At 45.9% G+C, this 17,165-nt stretch overlaps 2 protein-coding genes and 2 non-coding genes across 9 annotated transcripts in view; 3 read left to right on the top strand and 1 right to left on the bottom strand.

The window, feature by feature from the left end:
• Positions 1-64: 64 nt before the first annotated feature.
• On the top strand, positions 65-13,630 carry TSR1 (TSR1 ribosome maturation factor). Its single transcript, XM_003315291.6, has 15 exons — positions 65-1,250; positions 1,444-1,547; positions 1,854-2,073; positions 2,188-2,322; positions 2,686-3,110; positions 3,866-4,025; positions 4,459-4,622; positions 5,223-5,413; positions 6,535-6,697; positions 7,018-7,128; positions 8,169-8,301; positions 12,191-12,307; positions 12,782-12,922; positions 13,033-13,107; positions 13,237-13,630. Exons 1-15 carry the CDS (start codon positions 1,154-1,156, stop codon positions 13,413-13,415), a joined length of 2,415 nt encoding a protein of 804 aa, XP_003315339.1. The 5' UTR covers positions 65-1,153; the 3' UTR covers positions 13,416-13,630.
• Positions 3,188-17,165, bottom strand: part of SRR (serine racemase) — a 30,748-nt gene continuing 16,770 nt past the window's right edge. For 5 of the 6 annotated variants that reach the window (XM_001156186.7, XM_016931179.3, XM_063798180.1 and 2 more), the window contains 4 exons: positions 16,181-16,300; positions 15,987-16,061; positions 14,261-14,470; positions 12,351-13,954 (listed from right to left, as the gene is read on the bottom strand). In XM_001156186.7, coding sequence (XP_001156186.1) covers positions 13,736-13,954; positions 14,261-14,470; positions 15,987-16,061; positions 16,181-16,300 — 624 coding nt within the window. In that variant the 3' untranslated portion in view covers positions 12,351-13,735. Of the gene's footprint in view, positions 3,381-12,350; positions 13,955-14,260; positions 14,471-15,986; positions 16,062-16,180; positions 16,301-17,165 lie in introns of those variants that run through there. The other variant, XM_016931178.4, reaches the window with a different exon arrangement.
• LOC112206175 (small nucleolar RNA SNORD91 family) lies at positions 7,273-7,367 on the top strand. Its single transcript, XR_002940374.1, has one exon. It is a non-coding gene; the product is annotated as a small nucleolar RNA SNORD91 family (small nucleolar RNA).
• Positions 8,431-8,525, top strand: LOC112206174 (small nucleolar RNA SNORD91 family). Its single transcript, XR_002940373.1, has one exon. It is a non-coding gene; the product is annotated as a small nucleolar RNA SNORD91 family (small nucleolar RNA).

The raw sequence follows: 17,165 nt of genomic DNA, 5'->3' as shown, positions 1-17,165 counted from the left end.
CGCTCCCGGCCCGCCGCCGCCGCCGCCGCCGCAGCCACTGCCCGGTGCTCGGCTCCGCAGCCATCTTCCGAGCCCCGCACAGACGTCAGGCGGCAGGCCCGGCCCCTTCCCACAGCCGGAGGGGGGTTGCGCACAGCGACGGGGGATCGGGGCGGGGAGAGGCCGTGCGCGCCTAGGGGCGGCAGACCCGGGCGCGCGCCACGGGGGTCGCTGTCATGGCAACGCACCCGCTCCCGCATGGAGGGCGCCAAGCCGCATTGTGAGCGCTGGCCCTGGAGCCCGCGGCCCCGCGGCTAAGAGCGAGCCTCGGTCCCGCTGAAGCTCCCCTGACTTCTGCCTGCTCCCTCTCCCGACGGGACGGAAGGGGCCGGGGCTCGGGCATGGGGTCCCCTGCGGTCCGAGCCTGCCCACGGCGAAGCCGGTGCAGCCTGGCCCCGTGACCCCTCTGAATCCCCGTCCGGCCGTCGCCGTGCAGTTGTCAAGTTTCTGGGAAGATTAGTGGGAGCGCAGCCGCCCGAGCCCGACGGCCGGAGGGTCGCGGCCAGTCCCCCTTGCCGGGTCGCCACGTCCCACAAGGTCCTTCCCGGCCGCTCCGTGGGAGGCGGGGCGCAGGTTGGAGTAACAGGGACGGGCTTGAGCTGGTACGGAACCGGGCAAGGTGAGAGAAGTGTCTTCCACGCGATTCCCAAGCCTCGCTAGGGAATCGAGGGAGAAGAAAGGTTGCTCAGAGTGATAAAGAACATGCCGTTGCAAACGGAAGAGCAAAGTGCCCGAATCTAGGTGACAGGAAGGGCTTAGGCCTTTTCGGCACGAATGGAGCCTTCCAGTCAACATGCTTCTATGTGATGCAGCTTTATAGCGCAAAAAAATGACAATGCAAGGGGTACAAACAGCCCTGCTGGACCAACAGCCCGAGGCTCGACAGTCTACATCCGGCGCCTTCAAGCCCCCAACCACACACTGCGAAGTGGGAAAAGTTCCCAGCGCGGATTGGCGAACCCGGTAACACGGCGCTCTCACGAGCTGCTGGAAAACGCCTTCGCGAGAGGGCGCAGGGAGTCCCGCCCCCTGGAGGGCCCGCCCCCTTGGAGGGGACCGGAAGCGCTTGTCCTGGCCCGGAAGCAGTGCTGACTCCGTACACGCGCGCTGCGGCATGGCGGCCCACCGCCCCGGCCCGCTCAAGCAGCAGAATAAAGCTCATAAAGGCGGACGGCATCGGGGTCGGGGATCTGCACAGCGGGACGGCAAGGGTAAGGAGATAACGTAGAAGGAATAAGGGCTATTTGGCCGTTATTAACTCTTTTTCCCCATGCCCAGACTGAGCTTCTGTCTCCCGTCTGGGCTCCACGCGAAAGGCCCTTTCTAAGGTGGGCGGAGAGGAGTCCCTTTTCTTGACCTTGTTGTGGGGCCGATCACACCAGCCCCTTCTAATCTGCCATTCAGGCCGTCTAGCACTGAAAACCCTAAGCAAGAAGGTGAGAAAAGAACTCAGCAGAGTCGACCAGAGGCATCGCGCCAGCCAGCTCCGAAAGCAGAAGAAGGAGGCGGTGAGAGGAGCGGGATTTGGGAGAATGCGGCTTCTCTGGTGTTCTAGGTGGCTAATGCCTCGAAGTGGAAAATGAGACCGGGAGGAGGGTCCAGGGACAGAGCATAGCCCTAGAGCACGTGTCGAGCGTGCAGGTCTAGCATTCTTTGCTTTGGTCAGAATTCCTGCCACCCCGCTGGCATACCTGTAGTCTTTTACTAGAGAGATGCTGGTTTTGGGTAGGGGGAGCATCTGTGGGAGTGGAAATGCAATGCTGGAGTGAAGTACTGAGACACTGAGATGTTCTCGGATATCTTTCTATTTTCAGGTTCTGGCAGAGAAGAGACAGCTGGGTGGCAAGGATGGCCCTCCTCATCAGGTACTGGTGGTGCCCCTGCACAGCAGAATTTCCCTGCCAGAAGCCATGCAGCTGCTTCAAGATAGGGACACTGGAACAGTACACTTGAATGAATTGGGAAACACCCAGAACTTTATGCTGCTATGCCCCCGCTTGAAACATCGGTGGTTTTTCACCTCAGCAAGGCCAGGTTAGAGTATACACCAATATTTTGTATTATGTTTGAGTAGTGGTATTTTTTTTTTTTTTTTAGCATAATGTGCTGGTGCCAACCACCTCTTCTTAGTGTGTCTTCTATCTGCAGGGGATCTGCACGTTGTGTTAGACATGGCTAAAGTAGCTGATACCATCCTGTTCCTCCTTGATCCACTAGAAGGCTGGGACAGCACCGGCGATTACTGTCTTTCCTGCCTCTTTGCTCAGGGCCTTCCGACCTATAGTAAGTGAGTTAGCATTTATTGTGCACCTTTAATTTGTCAGGCACTATGCCTGGCATTTGATACAGGAATACAAGTGATGGATCATATTCAGCTGGTGGCGGGATGTACACATATGGATTAAACTTGATCCATTGTTTACAGATTATCACTCAGGGTGTCTTTTTGTTTTTGGCTGTCCTTTGCCCAGAGAAACAAGGATATGAAGTTTGATTTCACTGTGAAATTCCTTCAGGGTAGTTCAGTGTTGGGCTTCCCAGTGATCTCTGGGCTTGCAACTGAGCTATTAGGTTGTTTGTGAACTGCACAGGGATTTTTATGTAATGAAGCAGTAGGTCATGAAGCGTTTTCTCTTTCGCTTACAGCACTAGCTGTCCAGGGGATTTCTGGCCTCCCACTGAAGAAACAAATAGATGCCAGGAAGAAGCTAAGTAAAGCAGTGGAGAAGCGCTTTCCGCATGACAAACTCCTCTTGTTAGACACTCAACAGGAGGCAGGGATGCTGCTTAGGCAGTTGGCTAACCAGAAGCAACAGCATCTTGCTTTTCGAGATCGGCGGGCCTACCTATTTGCCCATGCTGTTGATTTTGTTCCTAGTGAAGAGAATAACTTGGTGGGCACCTTGAAAATTTCAGGCTATGTTCGAGGGCAGACTCTGAATGTCAATAGGTTGCTGCATATCGTTGGATATGGTGATTTCCAGATGAAACAGATAGATGCCCCCGGAGACCCTTTCCCTTTAAATCCTAGAGGAATTAAACCCCAAAAGGACCCAGACATGGCAATGGAGGTAAGACTGATATTCTTAATTCATGTTCATATGAAAGTTGGCACAGGAAGGAAACTTAAATTCAGAGAAGATAGTCTGTACACTTAGGTGAATGAGGAGACTGCTAGTCTGAAGTAAGGCAATAGTCAGTTATAAATAGGTTGATAAATCACATATTTATCCAGCACTTTCTAGGTAGTCTGCACTGTGATTGGCTCTGAGTTTATAGAACACACTCAAGATGTGGTTGCTTTCCTCAAGGGACTTAATTGGGCTGGAACAAAATGGCATCTGTGAAATAAAGATTGAGATAGCATATGGTTAGGGTGCGGACCAGCAGTGGAAGTTGAGAAAGTAGACTAGCAAGCTTCACATAAGAGATCAGACTTGAGCTAGGTGTTAAGAAGGATAAATGTGATTTATGAGTTGAAGAGGGATAAAAGAATATCCTAGAAGATAAGAGACAGAATGAACCTAGGCACAGTGGTGGATCAAAGGGTTTATGTGAACCTTGAAGAAATCAGCTTGATGGGAGTGAGGTACGTAATAAATGGATAGGAGTGGGAGCAGATTAAGAAAGACCTCAAGAGCCAAGCAGAGACTTAAAATACCCTGGAGATTAGAAAACAGCCATTGGAAAAGTTTTGACAAGTTTTAGCATTCTGTCGCACTCATCTTATACATGAGGACTGATATTTCTGGGTCTTTCTGGTTACTGTGTTAGATTTAGGAGATTTTTGGTTCATGCTTGACTATCACCTGCTTTTGGTTTTCAGATTTGTGCTACGGATGCTGTAGATGATATGGAAGAAGGTCTTAAAGTCCTAATGAAGGCAGACCCTGGTAGACAGGAATCCTTGCAAGCAGAGGTTATCCCAGATCCAATGGAGGGAGAGCAAACCTGGCCCACTGAGGAGGAGCTGAGCGAGGCAAAGGGTCGGTATTGGTAAACTTGTCTGTAATTCATCTGACCTGGAATTGTGGATTTTCTCTAGCTGTTCCAAGTGAGGGCCCTATAGGATAGAGTGGGGTGGGGGTATAGTTGAAAGTCTCTCCTCACCCTTAAATGCTGTATGTTTTCAATAAACAAACATTATACACAGTCTTGTTCCATTTCTCAAAATTACTTGTGTTAATGTTTTATCATGAACAGATAAACAACTTTGGATTCATTGCAGGGCTTATTTAGCTGTGTAAGTATTGCTAGTTGTGAGGCAGCTGAATTTAATTTGGAAGTAGTTCTATTTACAGTGTCTTGCCAGAATTTCCCATGTTGGCAGCAGTATCTGGTGCCTTGCCTAGGTGAGAATAACCAGAGGGATAGGGAAAAGAAGTCTGTAATTTACTTAATTTGTTTGGGCTTTTACAGATTTCTTGAAGGAAAGTTCTAAGGTGGTAAAGAAGGTCCCCAAAGGAACATCCAGTTACCAAGCTGAATGGATTTTGGATGGTGGCAGCCAAAGTGGTGGGGAAGGAGATGAATATGAATATGATGATATGGAACATGAGGATTTTATGGAGGAGGAATCTCAGGTAAGGAAATGAGGCCTTTGGCCAATTCTGTGTCTAGCTCCAAATGTAAGGCAAAGTGCAGGTGTGATCTTGAGCGGTGTGTGTGGTTAGTTTCTTTTTTTTATTTATTTTATTTTTTTTTATGAGACAGAGTCTCGCTCTGTTGCTCAGGCTGGAGTGCAGTGGTGCGATCTGGGCTCACTGCAAGCTCTCCCTCCTGGGTTCACGCCATTCTCCTGCCTCAGCCTCCTGAGTAGCTGGGACTACAGGCGCCCACCACCATGCCTGGCTAATTTTTTTGTATTTTTAGTAGAGACGGGGTTTCACTGTGTTAGCCAGGATGGTCTCAATCTCCTGACCTCATGATCCGCCCGCCTCGGCCTCCCAAAGTGCTGGGATTACAGGCGTGAGCCACCGCACCCGGCCGTGTATGGTTAGTTTCTTAGGAATGACTCTGTAGTTGCCAGGAATGAGGCTTTTGTTTTATACTTTAGACTGTATTAGAATTTATGTTGGTTGGGAATAGGGATCTAGTACAATTATTTTTCTCTTAGCTTATTGGCCTTTGGGGTAGAGACAGGTGTGGATTTCTTCTGAAAAAACTGTAATCCTATTCTACAGGATGAGAGTAGTGAAGAAGAGGAAGAATATGAAACTATGACTATTGGGGAGTCTGTGCATGATGATCTGTATGATAAGAAAGTAGATGAAGAAGCTGAGGCAAAAATGTTGGAGAAATATAAACAAGAAAGACTGGAAGAGATGTTTCCAGATGAAGTGGACACGCCCCGTGATGTGGCTGCTCGAATTCGGTTAGTCAACAAGTCTATCAACAAATCTAAATTCAGTCAATACGTTTTTAAAAACTTGGCTCAGAGCTGTGTCGCTGTGATGCAAAAGAAGAAAAACACATTTTTTCTGCTCCTGAAGAGCTAATATTTAATATGGGAAGGCAGGACATACATATGGGAAATGGTCATATGTAATTAAGTTCTAGACTGTGGTGCAGACTAACGTTACAGGACTTGAATGAAGGAGAAATACTAAGGTTAATTAGCAAATACTTCTTCCCAAAGGAGCCAGTACTCAATTGAAGTATATAATGTTTGGAAATTTTAGGGGGTTTGGGTAGAATAGCAGAAGTAGAAGAGTGAAGAAGTAGATGATTATATCTGTTCTGGAGGTGAGTGACTAAAGCCAGTGAATTAATTTTGGATATTAGGAGGTAAGGCCATGTATTAGGCCATTCTCGCATGGCTATAAAGAAGTACCAGAGACTGTGTAATTTATAAAGAAAAGAGGTTTAATTGGGTCATGGTCCTGCAGACTGTACAGGAAGCATGGTGTTGGCATCTGCTCAGCTTCTGGGGGTGCCCTCAAGAAACTTACAATCATGGCAGAAGGTGGAGGGGGAGCAAGTCATGTCACAGGGCCAGCGCAGTAACAAGAGAGCAAGGCAGGAGGTGCTACACACTTTTAAACAACTAGATCTCATGAGAACTCACTCAACAAGGGGGGTGGTGCTAATCCACTCATGAGAAAACCTCTCCCCTAATGCAGTCACCTCCCACCAGGCTCCACCTCCAACACTGGGGATTGTATTTCAGTATGAGATTGGGGCAGGGAGACACATCTGAACTATATCAGGCCATTACCAAGCATCTTTTTTGTCAGGTTAAAAAGCTGCCTGACAGGTAACAGGGAGCCACTGCAAATACTTTGTTTTTTGTCATTGAGAAGCTTGGGTTTGGTTCCAATAGAACTTGTTATAAGCTGTTCGGAGTGTCGTCTTGGTTTAAGCTGTTGGGTTGTTTGGAGAGAGGATGATTGGAGTTCTTTTCAGCTAGCTCCTTAGCCATTTTAGCAATGACTTGAGTCTATATAGCACCATATAAATCTGACTTAATGTCTTTAAAAATCTTCAATATTCTAGATTTCAGAAATACAGAGGCCTTAAGAGCTTCCGGACATCTCCATGGGATCCTAAGGAAAACCTTCCTCAAGATTATGCTCGAATATTTCAATTTCAGAACTTTACTAACACTAGGAAAAGCATCTTTAAAGAGGTTGAAGAAAAAGAAGTTGAAGGAGCTGAGGTATCTACCCTCCTTGTTCATCTTGTATGTTGCTTTCATTTGTCAACATGCTCCCTACTTTATTCCTTCTCTTGGCATGAAAATATGCTGCATTTGGGGATTAGGGGAGCCCCTGAGTCATTGATTAGAATGATACTGGGAACAAAGAGGTATCAGCTATGTTAAATGAAAAAGTGTGATCTGGGTAATGAAGCATCTTGAAGGATGAGGGTTGGCTTTAAAAATTTTATCTGAGAGACTCAACATATTTGGAGAAAGCTTCCTCGCTATTGGGACTTTGAAAGATAAGTCCATGATTGCTTTCTGCTTTCTTGTGGCAGGTTGGCTGGTATGTCACACTTCATGTCTCTGAAGTCCCCGTCTCAGTGGTCGAGTGCTTCAGGCAAGGAACACCCTTGATTGCATTTTCTTTACTACCTCATGAACAGAAGGTAAATTGCTGTCTTGTGGGAAAATGGGGGGTTGTGAAACTTTCCAGCTGCTTCTGACAGTCTAAAATTCTGTTTATGTGTGACTAAAATTTTGCTCATTGGGATGCAAAAAGTCTGCCTTTATGATTAGGAATTGGAGAATAATAGAGAAGTCAATGATGGTTTTATTCATATCGTCTGAACCTGTCTGAAGCATCTCAGTGATGCAATCTCTGTGTGGTTCTGAGACTTCTCCAAGTATGTTTTTCAGACCAGATTTTGAATAAGGGTTGGCAGCCTTAAAAATAAAGGTTTGGCTGGGCGCGGCGGCTCACGCCTGTAATCCCAGCACTTTTTGGGAGGCCAAGGTGGGTGGATCACCTGAGGTCGGGAGTTCGAGACCAGCCTGACCAACATGGAGGAACCCTGTCTCTACCAAAAATACAAAATTAGCCAGGCGTGGTGGCACATGCCTGTAATCCCAGCTACTTGGGAGGCTGAGGCAGAAGAATTGCTTGAACCCAGTAGGCGGAGGTTGTGGTGAGCCAAGATTGCGCCATTGCACTCCAGCCTGGGCAACAAGAGCGAAACTCTATGTCAAAAAAAAAAAAAAAGTTTATGCCAAAGTGCAGATCTCTTTTCTCTTGGTGGCCAGTAGTTGTGTATGTTGTGGGGTATGTGATAGTTCTTTGATCGGTTTTGGTAAGGACTGAAGAAGAAGGGGCTTGAATGAGTGTGGTTTTGAGATTGTGGTGAGTGAATGCCTTGAAGGCCACTGATTTTTGTGTGGCAGATGTTGAGCTCTTTTCTGTCAGGTGCGGGAAGGTAGGTTAGCATTGAAGGGTGCATGAAAGCTCTGATCAGCCTGTGTTTGGCTTAAATGCCAGTCATTGGTGGAGGTAAAGGATGAACCCGTGTTTCAGCATCTACACTCCACCATTAATTAGCATTGTCAGTTCTTAGAATGAGTCTGAATCTGCTAGTTTGGTTTGCCTTCTTTCAGTTTAGGCAATTGTATTCCTAGACTATGAAGATTTTTGTTTTTCTTACTTGGTCCCTAGATGTCAGTATTGAATATGGTGGTGAGGCGTGACCCTGGCAACACTGAACCTGTGAAAGCCAAGGAAGAGCTCATATTTCACTGTGGATTCAGGCGCTTCCGAGCCTCACCTTTATTCTCTCAGCACACTGCAGGTTAGCAATGGGGAAGCTGGGTTCTTGTCCATCTTGTCTTTTGGGAAAGTGACTTGTGGTGGAGGGGTGCCGAAATACATGGTTTCAAAATCTTACATCTCTGGGTTAGAGGTATTTTCAGTACTCTGGCTTAAGAGCCAATGATGTTTTTATTCAAAATGTCTGAACCTGTCTGAAGCATCCCAGTGATGCAACCTTTGTGTGATACTGAGGCTTTTTTGCCATGAGTATTTGTTCCATAGCAGGTTTTGAATAGAAGTTGGCAGCTTTATAAAAAGGGTATTAGGGTGGGTGCAGTGGTGCAGTGGTTCACACCTGTAATCCCAACACTTGTGGCATTAGAACGGGGAATTGAAGACCAAAAAAGGTAAGATTTAATCTTGTTTTTGTTTCTGTTTTTGTTTTTTTTTTTTTTTGAGACGGAGTCTCATTCTGTCACCCAGGCTGGAGTGCAGTGGCGTGATCTAGGCTCACTGCAAGCTCCGCCTCTCAGGTTTACTTACACCATTTTCCTGCCTCAGCCTCCCAAGTAGCTGGGACTACAGGCGCCCGCCACCACGCCCAGCTAATTTTTTGTATTTTTAGTAGAGACGGGGTTTCACCGTGTTAGCCAGGATGGTCTCGATCTCCTGACCTCGTGATCCGCCCGCCTCAGCCTCCCAAAGTGCTGGGATTACAGGTGTGAGCCACCACGCCCCCTCTTGTTTTTTTTGTTTTGTTTGTTTGTTTGTTTTTTTGGAGACGGAGTCTTACTCCGTTGCCCAGGCTGGAGTGCAATAGCGTGATCTCGGCTCACTGCAACCTCTGCCTCCCGGGTTCAAGCAATTCTCCTGCCTCAGCCTCCCGAGTAGAGTAGTTGGGACTACAGGCATGCATGACCATGCCCAGCTAATTTTTGTATTTTTAGTAGAGATGGGGTTTCACCATGTTGGGGTTTAGTAGAAATGGGGTTTCACCAAGACCAGGAGTTCAGGCTGGTTTTGAACTCCTGGTCTCAGGTGATCCGCCCACCTCGGTCTCCCAAAGTGCTGGGATTACAGACGTGAGCCAATGTGCCTGGCCTCTTTTTTTTGAGACCGAGTCTCACTCTGATGCCCAACTGGAGTGCGGTGGTGCAATCCAGGCTCACTGCAACCTCTGCCTTCCAGGTTCAATCAGTTTTCCTGCCTCAGCTTCCCGAGTAGCTGAGATTACAGGCACTTGCCACCACGCCTAGCTAATTTTTGTATTTTTAGTAGAGACGGGGTTTTACCATGCTGGCCAGGCTGGTCTCGACCTTAGGCGATCCTCCTGCCTTGGCCTTCCAAAGTGCTGGGATTACAGGCGTGAGCCACTGCGCCTGGCCAGTCATTCTTTTATTGTTTCAAAATGGTTTTGATTTTTTTTTTTAGGATGAACTATTTTCATATTTTAGACAGTTGGGAAAATAAGGAATAATGTAAAAGTAAAATTACCTTATATTAGAGAAAATTCATTTTTATTTTATACATTTTCATCCAGATCTCATTTTTTTTTTACACAATTTGGATTGTAATTGTAAATATGGTGTTAAACATTGCATTTATCACTTAATTGATTTTGATCAGTTTTCCATAAGATTAATTAGTTAATGAGACTTTTAATGCTTTATTGTCATTTGGATATATTCCAGTGTATGTGATGTACTGATACTTATTTGAGCTTCTACGGGTGAGCACTTAGGCTATTTCTAATGTTTTGCTCTAAACTAGATCTGTATGCATAAAACTTTATTTACTTCTTTGCTTATTTTGTAAAGACAGATCCTTAGAACTGGAACTAAATAAAAGTCTCAGTTGCAGAGACTGAGGCAGGAGGATCGCTTGAGGTCAGGAGTGTGAGACTCCGGTCTCTACAATTTTTTTTTTTTTTTTTTGATATGGAGTCCAACTCTGTCACCAAGGCTGGAGTGCAGTAACATGATCTCAGTTCATTGCAGCCTCCCCCTCCCGGGTTCAAGTGATTCTGGCGCCTCAGCCTCCCAGGTAGCTCAGACCATAGGCGTCCGCCACCACGCCCAGCTACTTTTTGTATTTTTAGTAGAGATGGGGTTTCACCACGTTGGCCAGTCTGTTCTCAAACTCTTGACCTCAGGTGATCCACGTGCCTTGGCCTCCCAAAGTGCTGGGATTTATAGGGATGAGCCAACATGCCCGGCCTCTACGAAAAAAAAATTTTTTTTTTTGGGAGATGGAGTTTCGCTCTTGTTGCCCAGGCTGGAGTGCAGTGGCAGGATCTTGGCTCACTGCAACCTCTGCCTCCTAGGTTCAAGTGATTCTCCTGCCTCAGCCTCCCAAGCAGCTGGGATTACAGGCGTGTACCACCATGCCTAGCTAATTTTTCTATTATTAGTAGAGATAGAGTTTCACCATCTTGGCCAGGCTGGTCTCAAACTCCCGACCTCAGGTGATCCACCCGCATTGGCCTCCCAAAGTGCTAGGATTACAGGCATGAGCCACTGCGCCCTGCCAAAAATTTTTCTTTTTAATTAGCCAGGTGTGGTGGCATGTGCTTTGCAATCCCAGCTACTTGGGAGGCTGAGGCAAGAGGGATTGCCTGAGCCAATGGGCCCAGGAGTTTGAGGCTCCAGTGAGCTGTGTTCACACCACTGCCCTTAAAATATTTTATTTTCCTATAAGTTTAGTATTTTTAAAAGGGGGGTGAGGGCTACATTGAAGGTAGAACACCAAATACAGTCTAGCCTAAATAGCAGAGTGAGACACTGTCTCTCAGAATTTAAAAGGGTGTGATAAAGTGTGGAAACTTTGAAGTCTAGTGTGCCAAGGGCAGTGTGGGTGAAGGAATGGAGGCTGGGTATGGCTCATAGTTGGGTAAAGCAGAGGTAGGGGTCCTGAGATACTGAGAGACTACTGGACGGGACTTGAGGCAGAAATGATTGTCTCCTACACAGTAGGAGCAGGAAGATATGTTGCCCACTAACTTGGGGGCTTCTAAACATTGTCCTAGTTCACTCACTCTCAGCAGTGGCAGGAGGAATATGAAGAAAGCAGTATTAATGGTGTTTTGGATAATTTTTATTCTCACCAATTGTGAGAATCACAATCTCTAAGTGAGATTAATTTTTCTTTGCCTTAAAATATTTTATTTTCCTTTAAGTTTAGTATTTTAAAAAGGAGGTGAGGGCTACCTTGAAGGTAGAACATCAAATACAGTCTAGGCTCCAAGATTCTGACTCCAGATAAAAAAGTTACTGATCAGGCACCTGCAATTCCAGCTATTCGGGAGCCTGGGGCAGAAGAATCACTTGAACCTGGGAGGTGGAGGTTGCAGTGAGCAGAGATGGCACCATTGTACTCCAGCCTGGGCAACAAGAGCGAGACACCATCTCAAAATAAATAAATAAATAAAAAGTTACTGATACAGCCTGGCGCAGTGGCTCACGCCTGTAATCCCAGCACTTTGGGAGATTGAGGTGGGTGGATCACAAGGTCAGGAGTTCGAGACCAGCCTGGCCAACATGGTGAAACCCGGTCTCTACTAAAAATACAAAAATTAGCCGGGCGTAGTGGCATGTGCCTGTAATCCCAGCTACTCAGGAGGCTGAGGCAGGAGAACTGCTTGAACCCGGGAGGCGGAGGTTGCAGTCAGCTGAGATCACACCATTGCATTCCAGCCTGGGTGACAGGAACGATACTCAAACTCAAAAAAAAAGAAAAAAAAAAGTTACTGATAGGACTAGATCGTATCTTTTAGGTGCATTGAGGCAGGGAAAATTTTTGAGAACTGGTGGTTTAGAGAAGTAGAAGCTGCCGTAGGTTTAAGAGTTGCACTAATACAGCTTTTCACAGGCCTCTATCACCTCTGGTTTCTCAAAATGGTTTTGCTTTTCATTTTTTAACCCTTATGGCAGCGGACAAACATAAATTGCAGAGATTCCTGACTGCTGACATGGCCCTGGTGGCGACAGTCTATGCGCCAATCACTTTTCCTCCTGCATCTGTGCTGCTTTTCAAGCAGAAAAGCAATGGTAAGTTGAGCCACAGAGATGAACAGACCCTGCAGGTCCTTAATAGATGAACACCGTTTTCTCTTGTTTATTTAAATTTGGGAGCCAAATGGTATGGAGAAGGTAATGATGGTTTTCAAAATACAGTAAGTCTTCATTTAACATTGTTAATAGAACAATGAAAACTCCAACTTTTACGTGAAACAGTGTATAGCCAGTCCTCAAATAACTGCCTTTTGTTCAACATCCTTTCCTTGTAACAACTGATGAGAAAAAGTATGGTTTTGTTATACATCATTTCTCTTGAAGTACAAGTTTTCAAGAACCTATTGACAAGGTTAAGTGTGGGCTTACAGTTTACCAATCTTAGCCTCAGATTGGGCTAGGGCAGGGATGACAAACCAGGCTCTTGCATGGGTCTTTAAATGGACTGGGCAATAAATGAAGACTTTGGCCTGTAAATTCCTAAATAGCTTCTTTGCTTTTGTCCTTTAGGAATGCACAGCCTCATTGCTACAGGCCATCTTATGTCAGTAGATCCAGACAGAATGGTCATCAAGAGAGTTGTTCTGAGTGGTCATCCTTTCAAAATTTTTACTAAGATGGCAGTAGTACGTTACATGTTCTTCAACAGAGGTGGGTATGAAGGAGGAGGATGGGATCTGATTGCCTTTGTGGTATAAAGGTTGGGTTTACATTTTGTGGGTAAATGTTTCATCTTGGTCTTTAATGTGTTTGATTCTAAGAGGATGTGCTGTGGTTTAAACCAGTGGAACTGAGAACGAAGTGGGGCCGGAGGGGACATATCAAGGAACCTTTAGGTAAGGAAACACGGGATTTGAGACCACGTCTGCATTTCTGCAGTGTTGCTAAATGACTGTTGGGTTGGAAGTCATTGCTTTAAAATTTTCTACTTTTAATTTGACCGACTTGTTCTGATGTCTTTCTAGGTACCCATGGCCACATGAAATGCAGCTTTGATGGGAAGCTAAAATCTCAAGACACAGTACTGATGAACCTGTATAAACGAGTCTTCCCCAAATGGACTTATGATCCATATGTACCAGAACCAGTACCCTGGCTGAAAAGTGAGATTTCTTCAACAGTGCCTCAAGGGGGCATGGAGTAATGGATTCAAAGAGATTCTGTCTTACCGGTGCCAGTCAGTACTCCAGGGATGGGAGGCACAAGTTGTGATTGGGCAAAGTTTATTTTCTATGTCAGCCTGTCAGTCCACTGCCCCATTTTGCAAGACTTTTTTTTAGCCTTGACAAAATGTCTCAGTTAAGTATAAAAGTTTTTCCACTACTTAGTCCAAAAAAACTATTAAATCTTAATGAAATAGCCACTCTCCATTAAGAATCTGATAACTAAGAGTTGACAATACTAGGAAACAAAATGTCTTCAGTATCTAAAGACACTGAATCCCACCATTTCCTTTTCTGTAAATTAAACAGAAACAGACTGATAAGAAGCTGGCCTTTCAGCCTGCTTCACCCAAGTTATGGAGGAGGTTAAGTCTACATTTCCACCACTGAGCACAATACAAATGTTCTTTACTTCTGGGGAAACAGTTTGAAAATGTTGAGACAGCACAGCAGCCACTCCAACACCAGCTGTAGGTTCAATGAGTAGTTTCATCCTCTCCCACACCAGCTGGGTTGCACGCTGTTGATATGGAAGGGAGTAGGAATTAGTGAAAGGGGAGTCTAGTTGGTTTACCTATAAAGTTCAGATGAGAATATGTGTCCAGTTTGAATTTTCTTATCACTGTGTACACACGCTTCCCAAAGCTTTTCTTTAATTCTGACTCTGCTTCTGTCAAGAGGGTTGTCATTAATACATCTAGGGTACACTCCCATGTCATGAAGTTACCTAGTCAGGTTCCCGTGGGTCACTTGCTACTCCTAACGGAAGTTTCTTCTGCCTAAGAAGTTACACCATGCTTTATTTCTTTTCCTGTTGGAGCCTCACCTTAATTTCATCCTCTGTGACAGTGAAGATATCATCCACAAGGTCCCTGATAATAGGCCAGGTGTTCAAGCCAATGCTGGATTTGACACCATCTGCTATGGTTTCTGGAGGATAAAGATTGGGCATCAGTCTCCCCTTCAGCTTGGACTGGTAGCAGTCATCTGCATTTGAGGGTTCAGCAGCATATACCTTCACACTAGGTTTCAGAGCCTGGGAAGAGGAATATTAAGACATCTTAACAACAAACCACAACATTGCCTGCATGTCTAAAAGAAAATATGGGCCTGGTGTGGTGTTTCACACCTGTAATCCCAACACTTTGGGAGCCCGAGGCGGGTGGATCAGCTGAGGTCAGGAGTTCAAGACCAGCCTGGCCAACCTGGTGAAATGCAGTCTCAACTAAAAATAGGAAAATCAGCCAGGCGTGGTGCAGGCCCCTGTAATCCCAGCTACTCAAGAGGCTGAGGTAGGAGAATCACTTGAACTTGGGAGGGGTAGGTTGCAGTGAGCCGAGATCACACCAAAAGGGGGCGGGGCGCAGTGGCTCACGCCTATAATCCCAGCACTTTGGGAGGCCGAGGTGGGCGGGTCACGAGGTAGGGAGATCAAGACCATCCTGGCTAACACGGTGAAACCCCATCTCTACTAAAAATACAAAAAAAAAAAAAAAAAAAAAACTAGCCAGGCATGGTGGCGGGCACCTGTAGTCCCAGCTACTCGGGAGGCAGAGGCAGGAGAATGGCGTGAACCTGGGAGGTGGAGCTTGCAGTGAGCCAAGATCGTGCCACTGCACTCCAGCCTGGGTGACAGAGTGAGACTCCGTCTCAAAAAAAAAAAAAAGATAGGCACAATAAGTAATACATTTCTGCCCAAGTAAGAGCCTTCCCTTTTGTGGATGTAATGAAAATATCTTCAAGCACTTTATAAATTATATGTCTGATACTAGCCTTCCATTGCCTGGATCACATCTGATTGTCCTGGTAATTTGAGAAAAGGGTAGGCCCTTGGTATGGATAGTAGCTTGATGACATGGAATTCAGGGAAAAGACTATGATGGTGTCACTTGTAACTGCTTTTGTGCTGTAAAATTGTCATGGATTAAGAAGAGAGTTGGCTGGGTGCGGTGGCTCACACCTGTAATCCTAGCACTTTGGGAGGCCAAAGTAAGGACTGCTTGAGCCCAGGAGTTCCAGACCAACCTGGCCAACACAGCAAGACCCCATCTCTTAAAAAAAATAAAAATATTAGAAATAATAAATAGGCCGGGCGCAGTGGCTCACGCCTGTAATCCCAGCACTTTGGGAGGCCAAGGCGGGTGGATAGCAAGGTCAGGAGTTCAAGACCAGCCTGACCAACATGGTGAAACCCTGTCTCTACTAAAAAAAAAATACAAAAAAATTAGCGGGGTGTGGTGGCTCATGCCTGTAATCCCAGCTACTCAGGAGGCTGAGACAGGAGAATCGCTTGAACCTGGGAGGTGGAGGCTGCAGTGGGCCAGGATCGTGCCACTGCACTCCAGCCTGGGCAACAGCGAGAATCTGTCTCAAAAAATAATAATAATAGTAAATAGAGTAGTGAGGCAGAGACGGGCCTTCATCTCAAGTCCCAAAGGAATAAGGGGAAGGAACGGTAATGTGTGCAGAATGTTGAGCATGTGTATACAGAACATTTAGGATGTAAAGTAAATCCTCTGCTTGAAGCAGGGAATCCTCCAGAAGCTGCTCACCTTAATTGTAATTGCTATTCCAGCAAGCATTCCTCCTCCACCTACAGGTACCACCAGTGCATCCACCAAAGGAACCTTTAGTGAAAAGAATATAAACTGTAAGCCGTTTTATATTTAATGTATACATATAAAATAATTGAATATAGCCCAACAGCTTTACCAGTAGCTAAACAGGGAGAACTCAGCTATTTTACCTGGTTCAGCACTTCCAGGGCAATTGTCCCTTGTCCAGCTATCACTGCAGGCTCCTGGTTGGGATGTACCATGATGCCTTCTGTTTCTTCTGTAACTCTTTTTGCAACATTTTCTCTGGACTGAAAGTACATTAATTTAGCTTAATTGATTTGTATTTAATAGAGTCCCCAACAAGTTCCATTTGGTCATTCAGCATTTTATTGACCATCTACTTTTTTCACACTTTGTTCAGGTACTAGAGATATATATGTTAATAAAATATCTCTGCCCTCAAGCGCGTTATATTATATGGTAGAGATGGGTGAAGTAAATATATGGTATGTCTAAGTGCAATGGAGTAAAATGAAGGAATTTATTTCATATAGGGTAGCCAAGAAGAGCCTCTAGTAAATTGACATTTTAAAAGATCTGAACAAGTGCTGTGGATGTCTAGAATATTCCAGAGAGGGGGTAACAGTGCAAAGACTACAAAGTAGGAGTGCTTGGCCTTTCTGAGGAACAGCTAAAAAGGTTAAAAAGGTTAGTATGGCTGGCACAGAGTGGGCAAGAGAAATAATAGAAGATGAGGTCAAGGCTGGGTGCAGTGGCTGACACCTACAATCCCAGCACTCTGGGAGGCCAAGGTGGGCAGATCACTTCAGGTCAGGAGTTCAAGACCAGCCTTGCCAACACGGCAAAACCCCGTCTCTACTAAAAGTACAAAAATTAGCCAGATGTGGTGGCACGCGCCTGTAATCCCAGCTACTCTGGTGGCTGAGGCATGAGAATCTCTTGAACCCAGGAAGCGGAGGCTGCAGGGAGCTGAGGACAAACTACCGCACTCCAGCCTGGGTTGGACAGAGTGAGACCCTGTCTCAAAATAAATAAAAAGAAGATGAGGGACCAGGCATGGTGGCTCACACTTGTAATCCCAGCACTTTGGGAGGCCAAGGCGGGCAGATCACGAGGTCAGGAGTTTGAGACCAGCCTGGCCAATATGGTGAA

This window comes from Pan troglodytes, chromosome 19 (assembly GCF_028858775.2).
Source record: "Pan troglodytes isolate AG18354 chromosome 19, NHGRI_mPanTro3-v2.0_pri, whole genome shotgun sequence".
Classification (NCBI taxonomy): domain Eukaryota; kingdom Metazoa; phylum Chordata; class Mammalia; order Primates; family Hominidae; genus Pan; species Pan troglodytes.
This window is presented reverse-complemented; position numbering and strand designations above follow the sequence as displayed.